The sequence below is a fragment of the Ammospiza nelsoni genome, chromosome 20 (genome assembly GCF_027579445.1).
Source record: "Ammospiza nelsoni isolate bAmmNel1 chromosome 20, bAmmNel1.pri, whole genome shotgun sequence".
Taxonomy (NCBI): Eukaryota; Metazoa; Chordata; class Aves; order Passeriformes; family Passerellidae; genus Ammospiza; species Ammospiza nelsoni.
In genome coordinates this window covers 10,347,156-10,369,636 of record NC_080652.1, presented here as the reverse complement: position 1 = coordinate 10,369,636, position 22,481 = coordinate 10,347,156, and the positions used below count along the sequence as shown (strand labels likewise).

The 22,481-nt window shown below is 42.6% G+C and overlaps 1 protein-coding gene across 2 annotated transcripts in view; it reads left to right on the top strand.

Moving 5' to 3' along the window:
* TTLL11 (tubulin tyrosine ligase like 11) overlaps positions 1-20,478 on the top strand; it is a 33,759-nt gene extending 13,281 nt beyond the window's left edge. For both annotated transcript variants that reach the window (XM_059486574.1, XM_059486573.1), the window contains 5 exons: positions 171-266; positions 785-903; positions 13,188-13,415; positions 15,376-15,491; positions 17,371-20,478. In XM_059486574.1, the coding sequence (XP_059342557.1) occupies positions 171-266; positions 785-903; positions 13,188-13,415; positions 15,376-15,491; positions 17,371-17,672 (861 nt within the window). In that variant the 3' untranslated portion in view covers positions 17,673-20,478. The remainder of the gene's footprint in view (positions 1-170; positions 267-784; positions 904-13,187; positions 13,416-15,375; positions 15,492-17,370) is intronic.
* The last annotated feature ends 2,003 nt before the right edge of the window (positions 20,479-22,481 follow it).

The following is a 22,481-nucleotide window of genomic DNA, read 5'->3' as shown; positions in this document are numbered from 1 at the left end:
CCATGGGAGCCAAGTGGCTTCTGGAGTTATTCAGCACTGGAGAGTTTCTCAGTTACTTCTTTTCTGCCCCTCAAACGTTTATTCCTCCTCAGTGTTGCCATATGGACAGCACTGCATTCTGCAGAACGCCCTGGGTAGAATTGAAGTGACATATTGCTTGTTATGCACAGATTTTAGGGTTTGACATTCTCCTGATGAAAGACTTGAAGCCTGTGTTACTGGAAGTAAATGCAAACCCCAGCATGAGAATAGAACATGAGCAAGAGGTAAGAGTTCTCAATGGGATACTGGAAGGAAATTGCTTCGGTTGGGTTTTCTAGGCTTTTTTCCTTGTTTGAAAGATGAAAGCTGTCTGCTAATATGAAACCTCCAAGGTTCTCTGTAATTTTCTGCTTTGAAATCATTGCTAATCTTATACATAGGAAATATGACTTATTGGAATTGTGAAAGCTCTCCATCATCTCTGTCATAAATGCATTTATTCATCATCTCCTGCAGTCGTTAATTGTGTTTAGGGGATTGTTAATAATCTTGTTCATGTTTGCATACGTAATATAAATGATAACATCAGCAACAATCTTTTTTATAATATTTCAGTTTACTAGAGGAATTTGTTGTAGCATCATACTGAAAATGTGCAGGTATTTGTGCATCCTTGCGGAAGTATTTTGTAATCCATCATGGTGTATTTAAAATATAGATGAAGCACATGGAGTTTCAGCAAATGTGGAATAAATCACCCTTAGTTCTGTAGTGAATAACTGTGTCCCTCTGTGATGTAAAGCTTTCTCCTGGAGTATTTGAAAATGTCCCAAGCCCTGTTGATGAAAAAGTGAAAGTTGCTGTCATCAGGGACACTCTGCGGCTGGTGGACCCTCAGAAAAAGAAGAGGAAGGATACTCAGTAAGTCTACTGATTTTCCCTGCTTTTGCATCAGTGCCTTGCAATAAATAGAAAAATGAGATTGTTTTTCCCTGAGAAGGTCCACAAGCTGATAGTAAATGAGGATATACCAGTTTCCCTGGGACATCTTACTCTCAACTGGTACAAACAGTTTAGAAACTCAGATTTATTTATTTACGCTTCCACTTGAGGCCTCTTTTTTTTTCTCTTCAATATAGTAATGAGACATAAATTTGTGTATTAATTTGCTTGAAAGTCACAAATTACTCTGAATGAATTGCCCCATTGGAGCTGAAAAGTATGAATATTGTATTTAAAAATTGCTTCCTTAATCTGTGATAATAAACAGAGTTAAATCTATGATCTAGAAATGAGAAGAGCTGCCTGCAGCAGCTTGCACAGGAATGCCTGTGGTGGGATCAGGCTGAGAGAAATCATATCTTTTTTTTGATGAAACACTTCATTTTAAGCAGTTCTTGAAGACATGAAAGGGTGATTTTTTTTTTCTCTTATTTTTCCCTAGAAATTCTTGCTCATAGGTCTGCCTCCATGCTAAAGTATCCATTTTCCTCTTCTCTTGGCACTTAGTGGTGACTTGAAATATTATTCACATTCTGTAATGATTTCAAGTGCAAATTTGCTGTCCTTTTGTAGACAGAGGCCGATGAACAAGACATGACTGATAATACTAACAGGTTCTGTATTACTGCAATATTATTATGAGATCAAACTCTTCCTTCAAAGGCAGTGCCACACAGAGAAGTTGCTGTGGTCAGTGTACAGAACGTTTTGCAAAGCAATTTATACTCTGTGTTGCCTGTACTTAACCTCTACCCTTAAAGATTACTTCAGTGCGTGGAGCTGAAAAAGATCATTTTTTAACCTGTAATTATGTAACTAGTCGTGGTGGTTTTTTCTGCTGAAGTTATGTCAGGCATTCATTAACTTCATATTAGATATGGAAAAAAGGCAAGTGATAATTACAAATAAATTGCTAGAGGACGCCAGTGTGTGGGGAAGGCTCACTCAGCTGAGGATTCTTCTCTGATACATTTAGAGTGCTAAATAATTCCTGACAGGATTAGTTGGTGATGAGATAAACCACTGGCTCTTCCCAGCAGGAATTCATCAGTGGTGCAGCTTTTCTTGCAGGGTAATCTGGTTACCAGAGCACTTTGGAGATGGACATTGGTGTGTGCACCATGGGTCACTGCCCAGGGCAGTGCCCTGGACCTGCTGGGGAGGATGTGCAGGAGCTCTGGCACAGCTGCCCCTCCTTCCCTGGCATCCCCCCTGCTGCCCCCCCGTGCTTTTTACTGAACTGAGACAGTGTCTGCAACTTCCTGACCAAAACTTGGCCAAGTATTGACAGAAAAAAAAATCAGAAAGAATTGCTGTTCTGACAGCTAACCAGCAGCAAGCCTCACAGACTCAAACTTGGATGCTAATTAAGTAAAGGGCATTAATCTCAGTAAGGTTTTAGCAATATATATAACATAGACTTTGAACACACAGGGGAAATACTGAGAAGTCTGAGCTGCATCACAGGTAAATATTCTGCTGTGGAGAATTTGATTTCCTTCTAATTATCTCCCAGATTAAAATAAATGAGGCATCTAAATGAAAGTGAGTTTTAGAAGTCATCCTGAAGTACTTCATTATCAGGAAGGATTAATAGCTCAGAATTTTTTTTAGTTTAATTTTTCCCCATCTTCATGGTGTTTTGATATTAGTTTCCTCCTTCCTATCATGTGATGTATAATATTGGAAAAAAAAGTTAAGCTGGATAGGATCAGTTTATCATTCCACACATATTTCTTAATTTTTCCAACACAACTCCAATCTTTACATGCAGGGATTGGTAGTAACCATCTTGGCACTGCGAGCAATTACTGATTGAAAATCTGCATTGGTACATGTTCAAATCACAGTAATTAAATATACATGGTGGCTTTTCTTCCACAGCAGAAATTACCTTTTCCTAGTTTTAAGTCACTTATGTGGAACTCAAGTTTCTCTCATCATTAAGAAATGAAAATATTTAATAAAATCTCGTGGCAGGCACTGATGTTTGCTCTGTCTGTGTGGCAGTGCTGTCCTCATGGATTTTAAGGCATGAGCAGATGATGGCAAACATCCAGGCCATTGACATGCTGGAGCTAACCCAGTGATTTGTGTGACTGAAATTTGTCTGAGGCTTGTGTAGTAATTATTAAACTTGCTCTGGATTCACTCCTTACACCAGAGGTGCTGCTCACAGCCTGCTGAAGGTGGGAGAAGGCTTCAGCTAAAGGAAATTTGCACAATTAAGTGAATGGTCTAATGACACCGAACAACATGTAAAGTAAATCAACGTTACTTATGTAAACAGCAGTTTAATTAAGATAATCACTGATGCAAATCATTGTGTATGTTGTGCCTCCAACAGAAAATCCATTTCTAAAGGCTTTGCAAACTTCTATTTTTCTGTGCCTAATTTGGAATCTTGATAGCAGTAAAAAGGTTTTAGTTTCACTGTTTGTTTAATTATTAGCAATATATTCTTCCTCAAATAGCAGTAGATTGGAGGAGCAAAAAGGAGTGTCAGTCTCATGTAAATGCTGTGTATTCTCCACTGGATGTCAGATGTTGGGAGGTATAAAGGCAAGCTGGCAGGATCATTTGGAGCAGGAGTGCTCAGCATGTTGTAGGAGGAACATTTATATCATCCCAAAAGTGCTAATGACCTGCTTTCCTGTCCTGTCAAAAATATTTGTGCCCTGGTTTATTCATGCTAATTAATCCAGCAATAAGGGCTCCTTTGTATTTCGGTTGCTGTTGTTTACTCTGTGTCCTAGTGTGATCTCTTGCATTTCCATGCCTGGTTTCTTACATATTTCAAGACAGAAAAGAACCATTTTATTCTTTTGATAAAGAAATCATAGCACTGTGGCATGTGTGTCATTAGAAATATGAGTTTATTTCTCATGGAATAAAATCTGCTTTTTCCCTGCTAGAGATGATGAAGGTGCAGCCCCTAAGTAATATAATGGCTTTTATTCAGCTCTGAAATAGCCATTGACAGAAGAAAGAATTGAAACACTTTGGAAATGAAATGTAATTTAATCTATGGCTGTTACAAAAACAATCAATTCCTTGTGCCCTCCAAATGGAATGCTTTGGTTTATTACCTAGCACGCCCTTGCTGTTTCATTGCTAGTTTATCTTTTCTTGGGTGCTTTCTCTGTACATGCCACTGCAGTGCTTTTTTTCCATTTGAAACCAGCCTTGAAATTTATTTGTGATGTTCTGATTTTTTTTTCCCCTTCTTTTTAAAAGATGTCAGGTACAATTCTCTTCTCTGGGTCCTGTGGCTCTAGAAAATGTCAAATATGATTAACTAATTTCCTGAGTAGGAAGAACCCCAATGTGGTTGCTCTCACATTTTTGCAAGATCAGCATGCAAACATTGGCTAATGTCACTCTGTTCTGTGAGCACCCTGTAAATATTAATGTCTGTCAGACTGACTTTTTTATTGTATTCTTTTGGTGTTAGGAAGAAATTCAGTCAAAACAAGGTTTTGTAGAAATGGCTACACAAAAGATCTTCCTCTTTTCTTGCTCAAAACAGGGTGGTTAATTTTTTCCACTGTGTTGATTACACAACTTTAGCTCTTGAAATGATTCCTTTCCATGATAGAGGAAAAAGTGAATAGTTTCTAGGAGGAGAATGGGATCTGTGTTTAATGAAAACATGAATTAATTTCTGGTCATTCTTTTGGATGTTCCAAAGATGTTTTCCAAATCCTAATGCTATTTTTAATTTCTTGTTGTTTAGGAGCAATTTTGTACTTTCTTAAGGAAAGTCAGGAAGTCACCTGTTCAGATGTATTCCATTCATTTTCCAGATATTTTTCTTCAGTTTCATAACCTCCCCTGATGTTAGAGTCATGTTTAATGGAAAAATGAAAATACACTGCAGAGATGTCTCGAGAGTGTGATTAGCCCAGATAGTGTTGGTGATAAAGTCATTCTTGCCATTTATTACTGTGTTTATCTCACCATCCGCATTGTAGGGTTGTGACTGGGTGACAGGGGTGGCTGCAGAGGGTCAGAAGCTCAGAGCACAGACATGTGGAGAGGCTGGGTGGGGGCTGCTGCTGCTGCAGCTCTCACTGATCAGGAAATAATGGCTGTTCTTCAGGCTGCCTGTACTGCATCTTCCTCTCTGCTGCTGTATTCTGCTCCTCAGGGATTCATTACTCAGGGCTGTCAGTGCCTTCTGCATTATATGGAGTGAGTTTAGTGCCTATCAAAATAAGCATGTAATAAACCCAGCTATGGAAATATCACTGTTTGCCTTCCATTTGCTAATTGACTTTATGGGCTGACTGCCAGAGCTTTGGGTTGATTCCTGCATCCTGCAAGTCTGCTCAGGTTTGCAGCTATTCAGATGCCTCTCAAGCACCACCTCTTCACTCCAGCCTTCTTTCTGCCTGAGACTGTATAAACTCATATGTGTGGCTTTCTTGAGATTGATCTTCCTCCTCTGGTTCATTTTGGAGGCTGACACAATTCTTTTCTCCATCAGTCAAGATGACCCAGCGTTCATACTGAGGCTCATTCTGCCAAAGCCCTTTGGAAGCACATTGAATTAGCCCCTTTCTCTTTCCTACAGGGCTTTCTGGTTCAGTCCTTCATCAGGCAATCTGCCAGCTCCACTATCAATTCGTGTCTGTTACATTAGCCCAGGCAGCTTTTGATGACTTAGACATGTGAGAGAGACTTTTAAATGTGATGTTTGTCAATGTTCCTTCAGTTCAGATTACTGAAATGTTAACTTGGTTTTTCTGTAGTTGAGAGTATTTATTTCTACTGCTATTTCTCATCCTGCTCAAGGAACTTGCCTCAATGACTCTCTTCAGTTTTGTGATCAGATGTTGTGGTATCTTGATCCTTGCTCTCTGTTCTTGCTTTTCCAATTATTTATCTGCTACATCCTTAAGAGCATTTAACCTTTCTCCTATTGATTAGGACAGGCCCTATTGGAAATTCTATGAACTACAGTGTGAGATGTCCCTCCATAAAGGGAAGAATCTGCTAGTGCTTGACTGACAGAACAGTTCTGCATTGGTTTTAGGAACCACTTATGTTGTACTACATCAACAAAAAATACACAGTGCAGAACATTGGCAAATAATTTGAATGTGCTGTGGCAGAAGTCCCAGCACAGAAAAGATAATTAAATGTGATGATAGATCTTTTAATTTCTAAGTGGCTATAATCTGAAATATAATCTGAAATGTTTTAATTGACTAAAAATGGGTAATAATGGGTAATAATATTTCTTTTAAAATAGCTAAAACCACCTCCCTTGCATAGATACAGATTAATTTGTGATTATTCCTATTTTAGCCTTCACCGCTGCAAAAAGTGCTGTTATTCCCAGTCCAGTGTTGCAAGCAGGGCTGTGTCTGCTCACACACTGTATTCCAAGCACTCACATCTTGACTGGACAGGCTGTACTTTAACTTGCACCTAAAGAGTGAATTCAGTCTCACCCTGAATCTCTTGCAATGACCCTGTATTGAGGGACAGCTGGAAGTGCTTCCAGTGTACTCAGCAAGTGAGAGGATGACAGGCCCAGCTCATTTGGAAATTTTAATGGACAAGAACTGATATGGGCTGCAGGACTTGAAAAGGTTTCATTTTCAGCACTGTGGAATTAATTGGCCCAAGCCTGTGGTGTGCTTTAGCAGTAATTGGTGTGTGCAGTGCCCCTGGCTCTGGGGTGAGCCCAGCTCTGGGGCTGAGCTATCAAATTGGGACTGGAGACTACTTTGGCCAATTAGACTTGAATCACAGTGTTTTGAGATGCAGCTAATCTAATTAGTTTTTTATTGACATCTCCTTTCTTTTTTCTCTCTTGAGAACAGAAGAGGAAGGAATGGAGATAAGCTAAGGAATGTGACCTGTGTTTCCATAAAACCTGAACTTCCCCAACATTTGAATGTATCAAAACATGCTCTAGCAATTACCTCTCTTAGATATTCACACCATATTACATTTTGACTTGATCATTAAGAAGGTTTGCTTTTTTTTTTTCCTTTTTCCTCTCTTATATAAAAAGAAAGCCTTTGTAATAAAGTACAGAGAAAAGGAAAATTATGTCACTTTCCTCAAGTTTTTGTAGTGCAGCCACAGGATTGCTTTAATATCCGAGGTTTGCCCAAAAAGAAAGGAGATCAGAGTAAAGGAGTGGCTGCTTCATCTCCCTCCACATGGCATCAAAATGAACATGGAGGCAGCAGGTCTAAATACATCTTTGGGTTCAGTAATCTAATTACAGGTTGTCAGTGAGTCTTGGTGGTAGGGGAGCCTGGTTTGAGGCAGGTTGAGATGCACTTGGTGTCCCTCAGCACTGTCCCAGCAGCTCTGGCTGGGACTCAGCTCTTGGAGCTCCTCTGCTGCCTGCTCCTGCTTTGGCTGAATTCTAACAAATGAAGCTGCTTTGGGTTGCTTTGCTTTGTTTTTTAAACCATGAATTCAGCAGGACTTCAGAGCATCCCTGGGCGCTGTGTTACATGCAGATGTTTGCTGTATCCAGGCATTGCTGAGGGGCAGCTTCAGCTGGAACCAGTGAAAATTCAGGTTAAATATGGTCAGAGATGTGCTCCAGTTACATTGGGGAGGATATAAAACAAAAGCAATTCTGACTTTATTCATCAACTACTGAAGTGTTCACTGCAGTGTTTGGTGGAGTCAGCCTTCTGCTGGAAGGGACCTTAGAGATCATCTTGTTCCACTCCCTATAATTTCCTCTTTAGTTTTCAATACTAAAGAGGAAATTATAGGGAGTGGAACAAGAAAGCTGTTGTAGTTTGAAGTTAAAACCACTTTTTTTCCCCCTCTCTTAAAGCTAAAGGCAACATCTGTGTGTGCCTTCCCTGTCCAGGGGGATTCACTGAATTTTTGTGTTCACAAAGGGAAGGGCATTAATAGGTAGGTTTGAGTGCAAAGCGATTTTTCCTGACACTTCAATATGTTAATAATTTGAGCTGAGTTTCTGCTATCAGCAAAATCATTCACCTCTAGGTAGCCTGTAGCTTGCTAACATAATCTAGATTTTGGGTGGTATCTTACTGCAGGAGCAGTGATTCAGCTGCACTCTTGACTGTAGAGTTTTTTCCTGGCTTTTGTATATGCACAATTTCCATTACTAATCTTCAGTTAAATGCTTCTTGAATTAAATTTAATTTTCAGAATATTAGCTTAAATGCCTTGTCTAAAATGAAAGAAATATGTGTATTTAATTTGACATTTTTTCCCTTTTACCTTCTGGAGTGTTTGTGCTGCACAGAAACAACTTTGCCTTTAAATCAATTTTCCCAGTTGCTCTGTAATGTAAACTCCAATAACTTCTAATTTTCTGTAATCTCTCTTATACTGAATTGCTTCCCACCAGATAGTTTTCATGGCATAAGTGTACAGGTATATACCACAAACAGAAATTGTAGTTACACAGTGTGTATTTATGTCTGCATGTACAGCAGGGCTATGTGTGTATGGTATAAAAATGTCTCATTTCTTACCTGTCTCCTGGATATCTTTACAAGCTCTGTGTTATGTGTAACTAAAACTGCAACCAGCTGTGAGAGTTTTGTATAAAATATCTGGGGGAGCCTTGAATGCTTTGTGCTGGTCTCCAGGTCCTCATGTGACTCCTGAGTCGTGGCATGTACTCTGTGTTCTCTCAGCAATGGCACAAGCCATGAACAAATTGATTTCAAAAATCAGATTTCATGCAGCCTGGAAGATGTTAGAACCAATTGATCAGGCAAGGGCAGGCTGAGGTGCATCACCTCACCAGGAAGAGACAAATCCCTCCTTGGAATGGGGAGAGGGAGTCCTGGGCCCCAGCACAGACTCAGAGAGGTAACAGTGAATGGAATAAATGGATGTGCACACACAGATTATAGCCCTGAACACCACTGCAAAGTCCTTACATGCAGGTGCCTTGTAAGAATTAGAATTTAAAATAACATGGATATAAATGACAGCTGAAATACCTGTCTTTTTTCCTTTGAAAGTACTGGGATTTCTTGGGAAAAAGTTGAAAATGTTATCTTTTTCTGGCAAGGTGTTTACATTTCAAGACATTTTTCCCTGTTATAATTATGTGATAAATGCAAGCATTTATTTTTGCTAACATTTGGTTTTAAATAGACATGGAAAGAGAAGTGAAGGAAAAATGGAGACTATTTCACAGGTTTTTTTTGCAGGAGGTTTATTATTCTCATTAGCTTCAGGCCATAAGAAAGTTCCGTGTCTCAGGCACTGCACATGATGAGTGAATACTGGATCATAAACATATTTGAGAACTGTTTGCTTATTGCCCTGTTCATACTCAAATAATGGTGACGGAGTGCAAAGCAGGTTTTTAAGGGACAGCAATATTAAGTGCTTGGATTTTGGTTTGACTTAAGCAGAGGCATTGAGCAGAAAAATAACATTTTCCCTCTTACAGATATCCTTCAGGTGTCAGTTCTGCAGCATCCTGGTTTTATTACATCAATCACAAGCAGCTTAAGGCTTCCAAAAACATAGTCACAGACAGATGTTGAGCCTGTCTGGGGATTAGAAATATCCTCTTCCATTAAGTATAAATTAACTTAATCACCAGGTATGAAAGATAAGCAGCATAAACATCATTCCCTGAAGCTTTCATTAAAATTAAAATTCTATTTAAAACTAGGCTTGTAGTTTCTATGACTTGATCCCCCTTCAAAGAGATTATATCTGCTGTAAATTTTACAGTGACAGAGTGACAGAAATTAATGTATTGGGGGCAGTGATGTTCTCTATAATTTAGCTTCTGCTGCAAGTCATCTTTCAGCAAGAGAGATGATTGGCTTATTTTTAAGTAATAATTGGTCTCTAGTCTCTGAAACACTGAGAAAGCAATAAAACTGCCTAGCACCCAGTGGCCACAAAATGAAAGCATGAAGTCACATGGCTTAATAGCAATGTAATCATCAGGAGTGTTATTTTGTGTATGAGAATTCACCTGCTTTAATAGGAGGATTAAGGCTGATAAAATGCAATTGCAGTGCTGCTTTCTGCTCCCTTGGCTGGCAGGGTAAAGCTCCTTTTCTGTCCCAGCATAAGCACAACTGCTTTCTAAGAATAATTTCCACATGGGAAGAAATATCCTGGGGTTTTATTTTTTTTTTTTTTTTTTTTTTGTTCTAATGTAAGACACTTGGTGGTCTAATTTCAGTGTACTCCCAGGCTTTACAGCTGCTTTGCCTTTGCTCTATCCTGCATTATTATTTCTCAGGCACACTTTTCTAAAGAAACAAAAGAAACTCTGCAGAAATAATGAGGCACATAAGTACCTTGAAAGCAAATAGTGAACACAAATAAATCTACTAGGAATAATAACAGCTACCTCCACAGAAAATAAAGTATTGGGGACTATATTTAATGATCTTTGTTCTGTAATAATTTTTGCTGCAGTGGAACAAAGTCTTTGGGTGCAGGATTTGCATTGCTTATCCATTATTTCATTACAGTAATGCCATATTTTCTGCTGCACTCATAGCTGACAGGTAATAACATAAGCATTCACTGCTTGTGTTACATTAAGAATAATAAATCTGTAGTGAATACAGAATGATACCACCATTATTCTTAAGAGGAGAAAGTTGGAAGTAAAGAATCTCAATTAATAATTAGGAAATAGCTGGGTTTTTTCAGCACCTGAGACTGCTCAGATGCATTTCTCCTTTAATTATTTAAACTATGAATTAGGGAGGGCTATAGAGATCAAACCACAGCTCTAGACTTCTCTGCATATGAAATGGAAATGTCAGTAATGTTCTCATCCCTGGCTTTGTGTCCCTGGTGTGGAGCAGAGCAGGATCCCTGCCAAGTTTCTACATCTTGGAAACACTCATTAACACTGTGTGAAGGCAGCAAACTTTCCAGTCTTCTGTTTTCTGCCAAAAGCTATTTAATCTTTAATGAGAAGTGTTTATTTTTATAATAAATCCATCAGTCTGAAGAGGCAGTGAACCATCCTTCTCAGAAAGGGGGCTGATGGCTGTGGCAGACAAACAGCACTCGAGGGACAGAGCAGAGAGCCCAGAGCTGCTGGGATGGCTGCTGGCAGGCTGCAGGGGCTTGGCCTTCTCTTTTCCAACAGTCCCATCCATTATTTTGGGTTCCTTACTCCAATGGAAAAGCTGTGGAGTACATTTTACCCGTGGATTCACCTAAAATGTGTTTGCCAGCTCTCCAAAACCAGCAGTGTGCTCGGTGCCCTTCACCCTTCTGCAGGGACACCTCTGTCAGGCCTGGGAGCTGCAGGTGAGCTTCAAAATCTGAGGTGATTTACCCAATTTATTTCTGTAAATGAGAAATTGTTTTTTTTTTTCTCTCAGAGAGAGATGGAAATTCTGCTTTCAGCATTTTCTGCTTCCCAGAGACAGGACAGCTTCTGTGTTTTCAAAATGTATTTGGTATGATCAGAAGTTCGTTGTCTGCCAACACTGTGGTGATTATCAGCCCTCATGTTTGATTGATTCTGCTCTTTGAAATATGGACTCTTTACTGGGGCTGCTCTGCCTGCCTCAAAGCATTCTCCAAAGTGTTGAATAAACTCTATGTAAGAGCCATAATTATTTCACCATAATGTCAAAAATCTCTTACTCTGTGGGTTTAACATTCTTTTAATACTTCTATCTTTGTGCAACTATATTATTATTATTATTTTGAAAGGTGAAAATTCTTGTGCTATAGATGTTTTTTCACTTTGCCAGAGGGTGAAGAGGGGATGAATATTCATTTTCTACAAATGGCAGTCAGAGTGGCCAGAACAAAACAAAAGCTGATTACTCACACAACATGCAGGCAAACCATGAAACTGCTTGCTATGACATCCTGGGAGTGCTGGAAGTCTCTGTTAATAAAATAATGGGATTAGTTCATAAAAGCAAATTCATGAATGGTTGATAATGCAGAGACAGTGCTCTGGCTTGGCCTTAGTTTCCTAAATGATTTATTTCTGTGAATGAGCACACAAATAGATTTCCTTCCTACATGCTCCAGGTACACTTACCTGTTCTTTGGGAGGTCCATATTCTGTGGTGATAAATGGGTGGATAGATACATTTGTCATGCAAAATATCCTCTGCTTTTAACTATGTTAACATAGTCCTTGCTTGGAGAATAGAAGCTCAACTGAGGGAATAATTATAGCTTCAGAATCCAGAACATAGTATTTTCTTTTATTAGGTAAGCAGTTGTAAGCTGATACTGAAATTGCTTAATTTATACTTCTAGCAATGCCCTAAATGTAAAATACATCAAGTAAGCATTCTTAGAAATATTAATATTGTCATTCTTACCTCATTTTACTCTGAATTTTGACAGCTAAATTTTATATACAAGTGTATAAAATGCTGCAAATTTTGAAGCCTTTAATTAGTAGTTGCAAATTTGTTTGTCCCTTAGCAACTTGTATTTGCATAAAGATTAAGGCTGGTCAGAAAGACAGGAATAAAACATAGATGGAGGAAACATTAATAAATTAGTAATCATGTATAAAAGATAAGTAGTCTTAGATATCATTTCCATAAGCTTTATTAAAATTTAATTTTTTTTAAAGCTGCACTACAGTTGATCTTTTCTAAAGAGTGATCTTTCATAAGCTGCAGAATTAGAGAAACGAATGTATTGAGGTCAGACATTAGTATGTAAATGAAGCTTTGCTTTTTTCTGTGTGGCAACAGAAGCATTACCTTATATTTGACCTTTCATTCATTTGCCTGACTCAGCTGTGTCAGTCAAAACAATTAATTCTAACGAGCAGCTTTAGAGAATGGGGCTCAGCTCTGTTCTCCTCCCCTGGCCTGTTGGAAATCCCACGGCAGAGGAGCAAATGGAGGGAAGCTGGGCAGGGTTCTATGGAGATGGGGACTCCCTGGTCCCTTCCCCAGAGCCCCAGTGCAGCCCTCAGTGAGTCCTTGAGGCTGGCACAGGCTGAGGTGTCCCCGTGGCAGGATGGGCTGAGCTCTGAGGTCCCTCCAGGGTTGAGGTGCCCCCATGGCAGGGGCAGGGTGGGCTGAGCTCTGAGGTGTCTCTGTGGCAGGATGGGCTGAGGTCAGCTGCCTCCCAGGCTGAGGTGTCCCTGTAGCAGGATGGGCTCTGAGCTCCCTCCCAGGCTGAGGTGTCCCCATGGCAGAGGCAGGATGGGCTCTGAGCTCCCTCCCACGCTGACCCCTGTGTGTTCTCTGCTGCAGGTGCCAGAGCCCGGAGCAGGCCCCGGGAGCCAGCGAGGAGCCGCCGGACGCCGCCCCCAGCCCCGAGGCCGCGCTGCCCTCGCTGTGCCTCAAGCAGGTGTTCCCCAAGTACGCCAGGCACTTCAGCTACCTGCGCCTCGTGGACAGGGTGGCCGCGCTGTTCATCCGCTTCCTCGGCGTCAAAGGGACCACCAAGCTGGGCCCGACGGGGTTCCGCACCTTCATAAGGTCAGTGGGGAAGGTGGCCCTGGCAGTGGCACCCTCAGCTTGCAGGTTTTGTGATGCCTTCCAACGTGGAGCCAGTGCCTGCTCTGTTCTCAAATCCATTTCATCAATCCGAGCTCCTGGAATAGCTGACCTATGAGTGTGTGTCTGGGAGGAAGTTGGGTCTTTATTTGACAGCAGATCAGCGATACTTTGGCAGATACAATTTGCCATCTTCATCAGCATGTCACGTTCCCAGTAAATGGTGGAAATATCATTGTGAGGAAGTGACAACTGAAATTGGGTCACTTGATGTGATTCTGTCGGCTGTGGGGGCACTGCTGGCCGCCCCAGGCTGCAGGAAGGATTCCCAAATGCCAGTTCCTGATGCACCGTGCAGGGAGGATTTGCATTGTGAAATTGCACCTTGCAATGTCAAGGAACTCAATTTATTTTTTCACATACTTTTTATTTAGGAGGGTTTTTTCATTGTTTTTTTATGGCTATATCTGTTCTAGTCATGGTACAAATACCTCATTTTCTGTCTTTCATTGACTATGACAAAAGAAATGAGCAGCAGCAGCAGATGTACTCTTAAAGCACAGATCCTGTTTCTATGCAGATGCATTTAGCATTCAGGAATGAATATAAAACAACTTGGTTTATACAAATGATGATATATAGAAAATGTCTGAAGGCATCTGCTCTATCCACAGACCAGTACAGGATTGCATCCAGTTCTGTATTTTTTGTAGTTTTATCCAACCTTATTTTGGCACTTTTCAGAGGAACACAGAATAAATGCCAACATTTTCTTTCAAGAATATTCAGATAAATTGCCATAGCTCAATGAAACAGCATTTTCAGTTTCTTAATGCATGTTAAATTAAACTTTTTAATACTGGCAGATATTTTTGTTTATTTTCTCCCAGAGCATCTATGCCAGCTATAAGGCCCTTTTTTGAAGAGCTGTCATTGCTGTTCATTTCAGAAGGGAGGTCAGGTTTCTGTGTGTTGTATCACTTTTCAAGAAAAAAATGGTACATGAGTGGGATTTCGTGTGTGGGCAGGTGCTTGCAAAGACTGTCCACCCAAATTCTGGCTCATCAAAATCTGTTTTCCTTTTATGTTTTATTCATTCTATAAAAGTAGCTAAAAGGGAAATGCTGGCTGTTTCTAGTCCTTGCTTGGATGCTGCCTGAGAGGTTTTGGGCTATCTAGGAAGGCCTTACTCTATTTTAAGGGAGCTCTGTTGAGGTTTCTAAAGAGTGAGATTTGCTTCAATTGGCCGAGTTTGGGGTGGGTTTTTAAAATTTTTATTTTGTTTCTTTTCTGGCAAGAAATTTTGGCCAGCTCTTTGGCACAGGCAGTGGTGGCTGCCAGACATCTGGAAATGCTGGAAATGGGGCTGTTCCAGGGCTGATCAACACCACACTGCACACTTGGACACACAAAGTGCCAGCTCTGCACCCAGAGCTGCACCCAGGGCTGCTCTCCACACAGGTTCCACTCCATGAAGGGAAAATCCTGTCGGTGTTCAGGCATGGTGGAGCAAGGCTGTGCCTGAAAGCTTCCTCCAGCCCTTTCCAAACAGGATCAGGCAAACAAATAAAAGGGTATTTCTCTGTGCAAACCCTGCCTCGTGCAGATAGTCTGTGCAGATTTGTGGTACCAATTAATTCCATCTCTTACAGCCTCTGAGTACTGGCAATACCCTGGGAGAAAGCTCTGTGTAACAGTCAGGTCATATTTTTAATTGAAATATTCTGGGTTTGGGCCTGTTCCATTCAGATAGGAGCATTTAATGAATGCTGGTTTGTTTGCTCTCTGCTGTGTGTGTTTTATTAGACTGAGCACGTTACAGTGGCTCTGTACACATGACATGGGTAAACTTTCCTCCTGCAAGTTGCCCTTGCAGAATTTTTCCTAACTTGGGAGTTTGGATGTAATGAAAATCTCATCTTTATTTGTTTCTTTTTAACAGAAACTGCAAACTGAGTAACAGCAATTTTTCAATGGCAGCTGTAGATATCCTGTATATTGATATCACAAGGAGGTGGAACAGCATGGGCATTGACCACAAGGAATCAGGTAGCCCAGGTTTGTATTCAAAAACTATGAAATCTGACTTTTGGGGTTATTTTTTTCAATTTTAGTTGCTCAGGTACACCTCAAACATTGATAGAAATGGGAAGAAGCCATGTACACCTGAGGCATGCACATATACAACCAATTCTCCTGGTTAGTGCTGTGGCAGTTACCCTTCAGGGCAGTATTACTTTAGGAACATGAGGGTCACCTCAATTTCACAGCTATATAAAATCTGAGCATTTGTATTGAGCATTTCAGGGTGGATATAAATCACTTGCGTGGTTGGCTGGTAGAATTTCACCAGGAAAAATAACAGATTTGCAACTGAATTTTCAGGCTTTCAAAAACGAAGAGATTTGTGTATGGTGTCAATGAACCAGATGCTTTTTAGGTGTTCAAACTGTCCACCTGTTTCTGTTGGCTTCATGTTCAGCCCACTCCTAGCTGTAACCAAGACAAGCATGATTCTGTTGTTCTAGAACAGCTTCTAACTTTTTCCATAATATGCTTCACATGAGTGTCACTTCTGGGGAGAAAGTGTGTGTGTTACCAGAGGTGCTTTCCCTGCCTGCAGCTCACCGTGACTGATAAAATAATTTACTGAGCTGGCAGCTGCTGCTTTCAGATAACTCAACAATTCCTTTGCAAGCTGTTCTACAGCCAAGATCGTAAACGACCCCAGCTGCAGCCTTGGTTGAGAGAAATTATACTTCAGAATGTAATTGTCATATTTTGAAAAGGTGCCTTTCCTACAGCATCAATAAGCCAACACAGTTAAAACCCCAAACCTTTCAATATCTCGTCCTAAAATAATCTTCTTTAAGTGTGTGTTCAAACTGGGAGAGCTTGTGGCATTCTGCACAACCATTTGGGGTCTGGCTTCTTAATTAAGAGTTTGAGTAGGTATTACATCAAGGTTTTAAATACAATAATTAGTGTTAATACTTGGCTCCTCTTCCCCTTGGCTCTGGTAATGTGCTATTAGTGAGATGTGATCGAACAGCAGCTGAAGAGTCTCCCCTGCAGCACAGGGCTTCTGCAGGAGACTTTTGTGTGGGAAGGGGTAGAGCAGTTCTATTATAGCAGAGACATTTTTTGGCACTGCACTCTTCAGCTGTTTGTTTTTCATTCAGCTGAAACAACTATTGTGGAGTTGCTGGGTATGAGTGAAAAAATGGCCTCTTCACCTTCAAAAGGGTTTGTACCTGGTACAGGCTGTGTAGGAGGGAAGTAGTGCTTCAAACAAAATCATATCTTGCTAAGGTGATACTTGGTAATGGGGTTGCCTTCCTAGTGCTACAGACTGAAATAACACCCTGGTGTGACCTTTTGGGTCAGATCTGTCTCTAAAAGACTCCATTCAGTTGCCGACAAAAACTTGTTTTTCTCTCCAGCTGGATTGTTTTCCTTGATGCTCAGTATGTTACTGTGTGTCTCATTTGGTTTCAACTTAACTTTGGCAGCAGAAATCAAGGCTAATACTACATCAGTTTAATGGTGTGATATCCTAAAATGGTTCTTGCTGTACCACTTTGCCTCTGGATTGCAGGCTGAGGTCTGCAAAGCCAGAATCTGCCTCAGCGATAGGGAATGTCGCCCATCTGTAACCCAGCCTGGGGCTTAGCCTGCCCTGAAACACCCAGTGAGTGTGACACAAATAAAACCTTGGCTTTTGGTCTTTGAAGGACAATTTCTTTGCTTTCTGAGCATTCCAGATTGCTGCCATTTAAAGGAAAAGATGTGAACGAGAAGGATTGTTTGCGTTCACACCCATCGCACACTCATTTGGCCCTGCTGCCACAAAAACAAGAGATAGTATTATCCCTGAGGGATGCAGGCTGCTAGAAATGCCGCACTCCAGCCTCCCGTGAGCACCTTTTCCTTGCAGGAATGTGTCTGCAAGCCTTTGTGGAAGCTTTCTTTTGCCTGGCCCAGAAGAAGTACAAGGCGCTGCCGCTGCACAAGCAGGTGCTGTCGCTGCTGGAGCTGTGCGAGTGCCGCCTGGCCGCGCTGCACGGGAAGCGCCTGGTGTGGGGCTGCGGGCTGGCCCAGCCCCGCGGGGCGCTGCGGGCAGCGGGCACCGCGCCGGGCCCCGGCCCCGCCCGGCCCCACGGCCCCCAGGTGCTGCGGCTGCAGAAATCATCGCACCAGCTACGGGCGCTCATGTGCCGGGACAGGACCGGCAGTTAATCCCCGGCCGGGCACGGGTCCTGCTGGAGGAGAGACTGGCGATGGAATCCCTCCATTTCAGAGTGACAATTATTTATTTTCAGCTGTATTTTTTATTTATGCTTTTCCAAAAAGTCTACTGCAACCTCCCGTTTTCAAATAATGACTCTGGCAATGACTATTTCTTCACCTCTCTGTGGGATTTACTGTGTACATCCCGTGACAAACTGTGCATTCATCCTGTGTGTGGAAAAGGACCAACCCACACGGGATGATAACCAGCATCATGGGATTGTCTGCACTGACTGAGGAATTACATTGCTTTGTGTGCACAGGACATGTCACAGCAACCAAGGAAGGAACTGCAGTCACAAATACCAGACTGGAGAACTGAAATCTGAAACTGCACTTGTGGTCAGACTTCAGGCCTTGACTCTCTTCTTTCCGTGGCTTGGACTGTAGATGTTGGAATAAATACAGATTTGGTCAATATCTATGTACTTATTTTTTAAAGTCAGTCTTAAAGCACTGAAATAATATTTTGGCTTCTACTTCTTTGTACATGTCTTTGCCATGACAAGTACTGTTAGTTTTTTAAAGAACTAAAACTGTTTATCCTTTTGCTTCCACAGAACCAATAAGCTCACACTTATTCACAGAAAGAGATTTACTTTCTTAAGTCAAATTTGGTGAATCAAGTGGTGGTTTTGTCTTCAGGGATTCAGCACTGCTTCTGCAGAAAGCTGTACAGTGTAAAGGCCTAAGAGGTCACCTAAATTCCAGTGGAACCAACCCTGTCACTGACTTTAGCCTAAACTAACTGTATTCTAGGTTTGCTCATTTTTTGTCTTTTGCATGCTTGTTACCCTCTTGACACCTGCAGTAACATCTAGAGCAGATCTTCTTTGTGTCTTTGCTCATATTCTTAATTTTTTCCTTAAATAACCGCGTGACTCTGTACGAATTAGATCTAAGGATGTTGTGTCAGAACTGCTGGGCTGTACTGCTGGAGTTGGACAGAGGGATTTGATTATCCAGGAAATGAACCATGACTTCCATGAAATGAACCATGACTTCCATGATCTCACACTTCTTGTGGGGGCTAAGCAGAACTTGAGACTGGCTGGAAGGACAGGAATAACTTGGAACTTCAGGGGTGTTGAGTGAAATTCTTTGGGGTCTCCCATTTATTGCAATAATGAATGGCTACATCTGAGCTTGATTTTCCTCCTTTGTTCTGCTCTTTTAATGTTAATGACTTGGCTTATGTTTTAGTGTCCTCCATGTTGTCAGAAATGGCAAAACTGTAAGATGGGCACTGAGCTTTGGGTTGGAGAACATTCCCTGAGGTCCATGTCAAAATGTTCCAGTGGCTGGTGCCCCCAAAATATGTCACTGAGGGGGAGTCTACCTGTTTCAAGTCAGGGACTAAAGGCACACATGGTGCATCAAGTGAGTTTTCACTTCAGGGAATGTTTGTAGAGCTTTTTCCTGATTTCAGATTTAAGCAGCATGTGTTTTTCCCAACTGGCAGTAGCAGCATGGCAATGCAATGCAGGAGTCAGGCTGAGCCCACACAAAACTAGTCCCCAGCATGTGTTAATCTCAGATGTGGGCATCCCTTCTCCTTACCTTTTTCTGTAACACAAATAAAATAGTAGTCGATGATCTTTTTTAGTTCAACAGCCAGACTTTGAAATTTTATGTATTGTTCATAAGAGGACAATTGTAGACTAACTAATGCCACTGCCCTCAGCCTTGTTCAAATGTCATAAAGATTATTGCAGTATGAAGATAAAATGCAGAACTCCAAAGTCTGGCACCTGTCAGAACAAATGAAGCTGAAAGGGTCATTTTTTTCACACTTTCATTGTAATATATTTGAAGACATTCACAGGTTGAAAAATGGTTACTTCTCCTTTTGTGACATCTGACATTTGTCTTGCGATTGGCAGTGTGTTACTGGAAAATAGCTTACAGTTCCTCTCATCTCATGATTGATGTCCTGTAAAGACAGAGTTACAGAGGAGTCGGATTTGAAATGCTATGACTGTGAATGCCTTTCCCTGCACCTTTGAAGTACTACGATGTGTGGCCTGAAATATCCCAGTTTTGCAATTGTAGAGCTCACCCTGATATCAGTGGAATGAATTAACTATTGTATATTGAACACTGAAAAGATCTCTCTCTCTATGGGAGACCTTTATACTCTCTGGATCTAATAGAGGTTTTTATAGCTCGTGCATCCACAGGCTGATGCTGCATGCTCTATTCATCTCCCACTTCAAATATGAAAGGTCCCTTGTAGAATAGTCAAAATATTCAATTATCTGCCTCTAGTAATCCACTGTTCATGTATTTATATAATTGGAAAATTGAATGCTATATTATTCTTGGGGGGGGAGGGAATAAACCAGGAATGTACTTTAGAGATTTAATGGCAGTCACATTTCTCTTCCCTCCTGTCTAATTCAATTTCCTCTGAATATTATTTAACATCCAATTGCATAGAGCCTTTAAGTTACCAGTGTGTGCCCATGCAAATGACCAGAGACACTTTATCCAGGATATGAATGCTAATGCACTGATAATCTGTTAATCCTGAGGTACCTCTCTAGCTACAGAAACAATACAGGAAAGGCATTGGATTTTTAACAGCACTTTCGTATATATTCTCTTCAGAGAATACCACAGCACTGCACTCATGATTCTATTTATGACATATATGATATGAATATTGTATACCAGTGAAATCTTTCTTGTTATCAGACACACTGGGTCTGATATCCTTGAGTAGAAATCAGAATAAAACAACATCTAACAAAAATTTGAGGCAAATGAGTCCAGAATTTCAACCCTCTTCCCTGCAGGCTTTTTTGCAGCCTGAATGTGCCCAGACCCGCTCAGTGATTCCTTGTTGCATTTGTTTTTTCTCTGCATCGGGCTGCTGCAGGTAAGGCACCTACAATCTGCTCTGGGCACTCCTTGTCCCCTGTCCCGCACCCCGTCCCTGCCGAGCGTTCTGGAGCTGGGCACAGACCCACACCGACCCCGCCGCCTGCCGAGCACCTGTGGCCGCTTCCTTACAAGGAAGGGCGGGGCAGGTGCTCGCTAATTACAGAGTTAATGAGCAGCTGGGAGACCCCAGAGTTAATGACCAGCTGCGAGAGCCCAGCGCAGCTGTACCCGGCGGGTGCCCTCAGCGCGGGCAGGGTCTGCCGGGTACGGGCTGTGCCCTCAGGGCCCTCAGGAGGGCACGGCCGCCACCTCGGGACGGTGACGGCGTTCGGAACCCCGGCGATGAGGAGGGGATCTCGTCCCACTCCGGCCCGAGCCTGGCGGGGTAGGTGCACTCTTCCTTGGGCTGGGTGCTCGATCAGGCGGGGATTTTGGGGTGACCGGGGCGTGGCTCCTGCGCTACTTTTGTGTGGGAATTCCCGAAGGCTGTGCTGGGGTTGTCGGAAAATGAAGGCCGGCCAGCCCCGCTCTGCTCAGCCCTTCTGCAGGGACGGGATGGGGTCCGGTGCCTGGGATGCCCTTCGGTTTCACGGAGCAGAACCGTGGAGTGACTTCTCGGTCAGATCCTCCCGATGGAGCCCCATGGGCTTCCGGGAGAGCCCTGGGCAGGAAAATGTCCCCGGGAGGATCCCGGGCGCAGGCACAGCCCGGCGCTTCCAGAACCTTCCTGGCGGTGGGGCTGTGAGGGCGGGACGGGGCCGTGAGGGAAGGGGCGGCCGGGGCGCGGAGCCCTGGCGATTGTCGGTGCACACCCGGGGTGAAGGGGGGGCATTTCCGTAGCAATGTCCAGGGTTTCCCCTCATTGTGCTAGACTGAGGCCTATCAGTGGCCGGTGGTGGTGAGTGTGAAGGAGCTGGTACGTGCTTTGCTTTGTTCCTCTTCCCGTCTCTGTCGTTGCTGAGGTTGATTGGAACCTTCTGGAACAGGGATCACTACATGGCATAGCTCGGTGTGGGGGAATCTCATCACACTCTGTGCCATGGGCAAGGACACTTTCCCCTACCCCAGGTTTCTCCAAGCTCTGTCCAGCCTGGCCTTGGGCACTGCCAGGGATCCAGGGGCAGCCCCAGCTGCTCTGGGCACCAGTGCCAGGGCCTGCCCGCCCTCACAGGGAGGGATTTCCTCTGCTGTCTCAGAGGTCCTGCTGCCTCTGCAGACACCTGGCTGTGCCTCGCAGGGGTCCCACAGCTCCTTGTGGCCACCTGAGCAAGAACAACCTGCTACGAGCAAAAGCTGAGCACTTGATTTTCTTAGGTATTGACTCTGCTCATGGAGCTGCCCCTCCTTTGGCCACACTGATGGGCACTGCAGCCACCCCTCAGCCTGAGAGAGCACACTGGCTCTGTCCCTTTGCGCACTGCAGATGTCCTGGGTGGATGAGAGATGGTGTTTGGGCTCCAAATTCCTGCTGAAATAGCAGTGAGGTGTCTACATCTGCCCAGCTACGCTCCACTTGTCTCGTTTTGCCCTCTGGTTGTTCCTCCATAAGGGGAAATTGATAAAGTATTTATTTCTCTCTGGCTGTTTCCATCTGTACTGCCTGGAGAGCATCCGCCAGCTCGCTTGGTTTGTTCCAGCAGGATGAGTGAGGTCCCGAGCTCCCGCTATCCCTTCCCAACCGCACGCAGCCCAGCTCGTGCTTTTCTCTCTGATTACTTCTGCCTTACTTACCTTCACTTCACCTTAAGCACACACACAAAAAATCATCAGCGCTACCCAGATAAATCCATCTGGTCTCTGTCTCAGCCTCATTTAACCTCCCATTGAAGAGATTGTATCACATGGTATTCAGCTGGAACCTATTACCTTGCA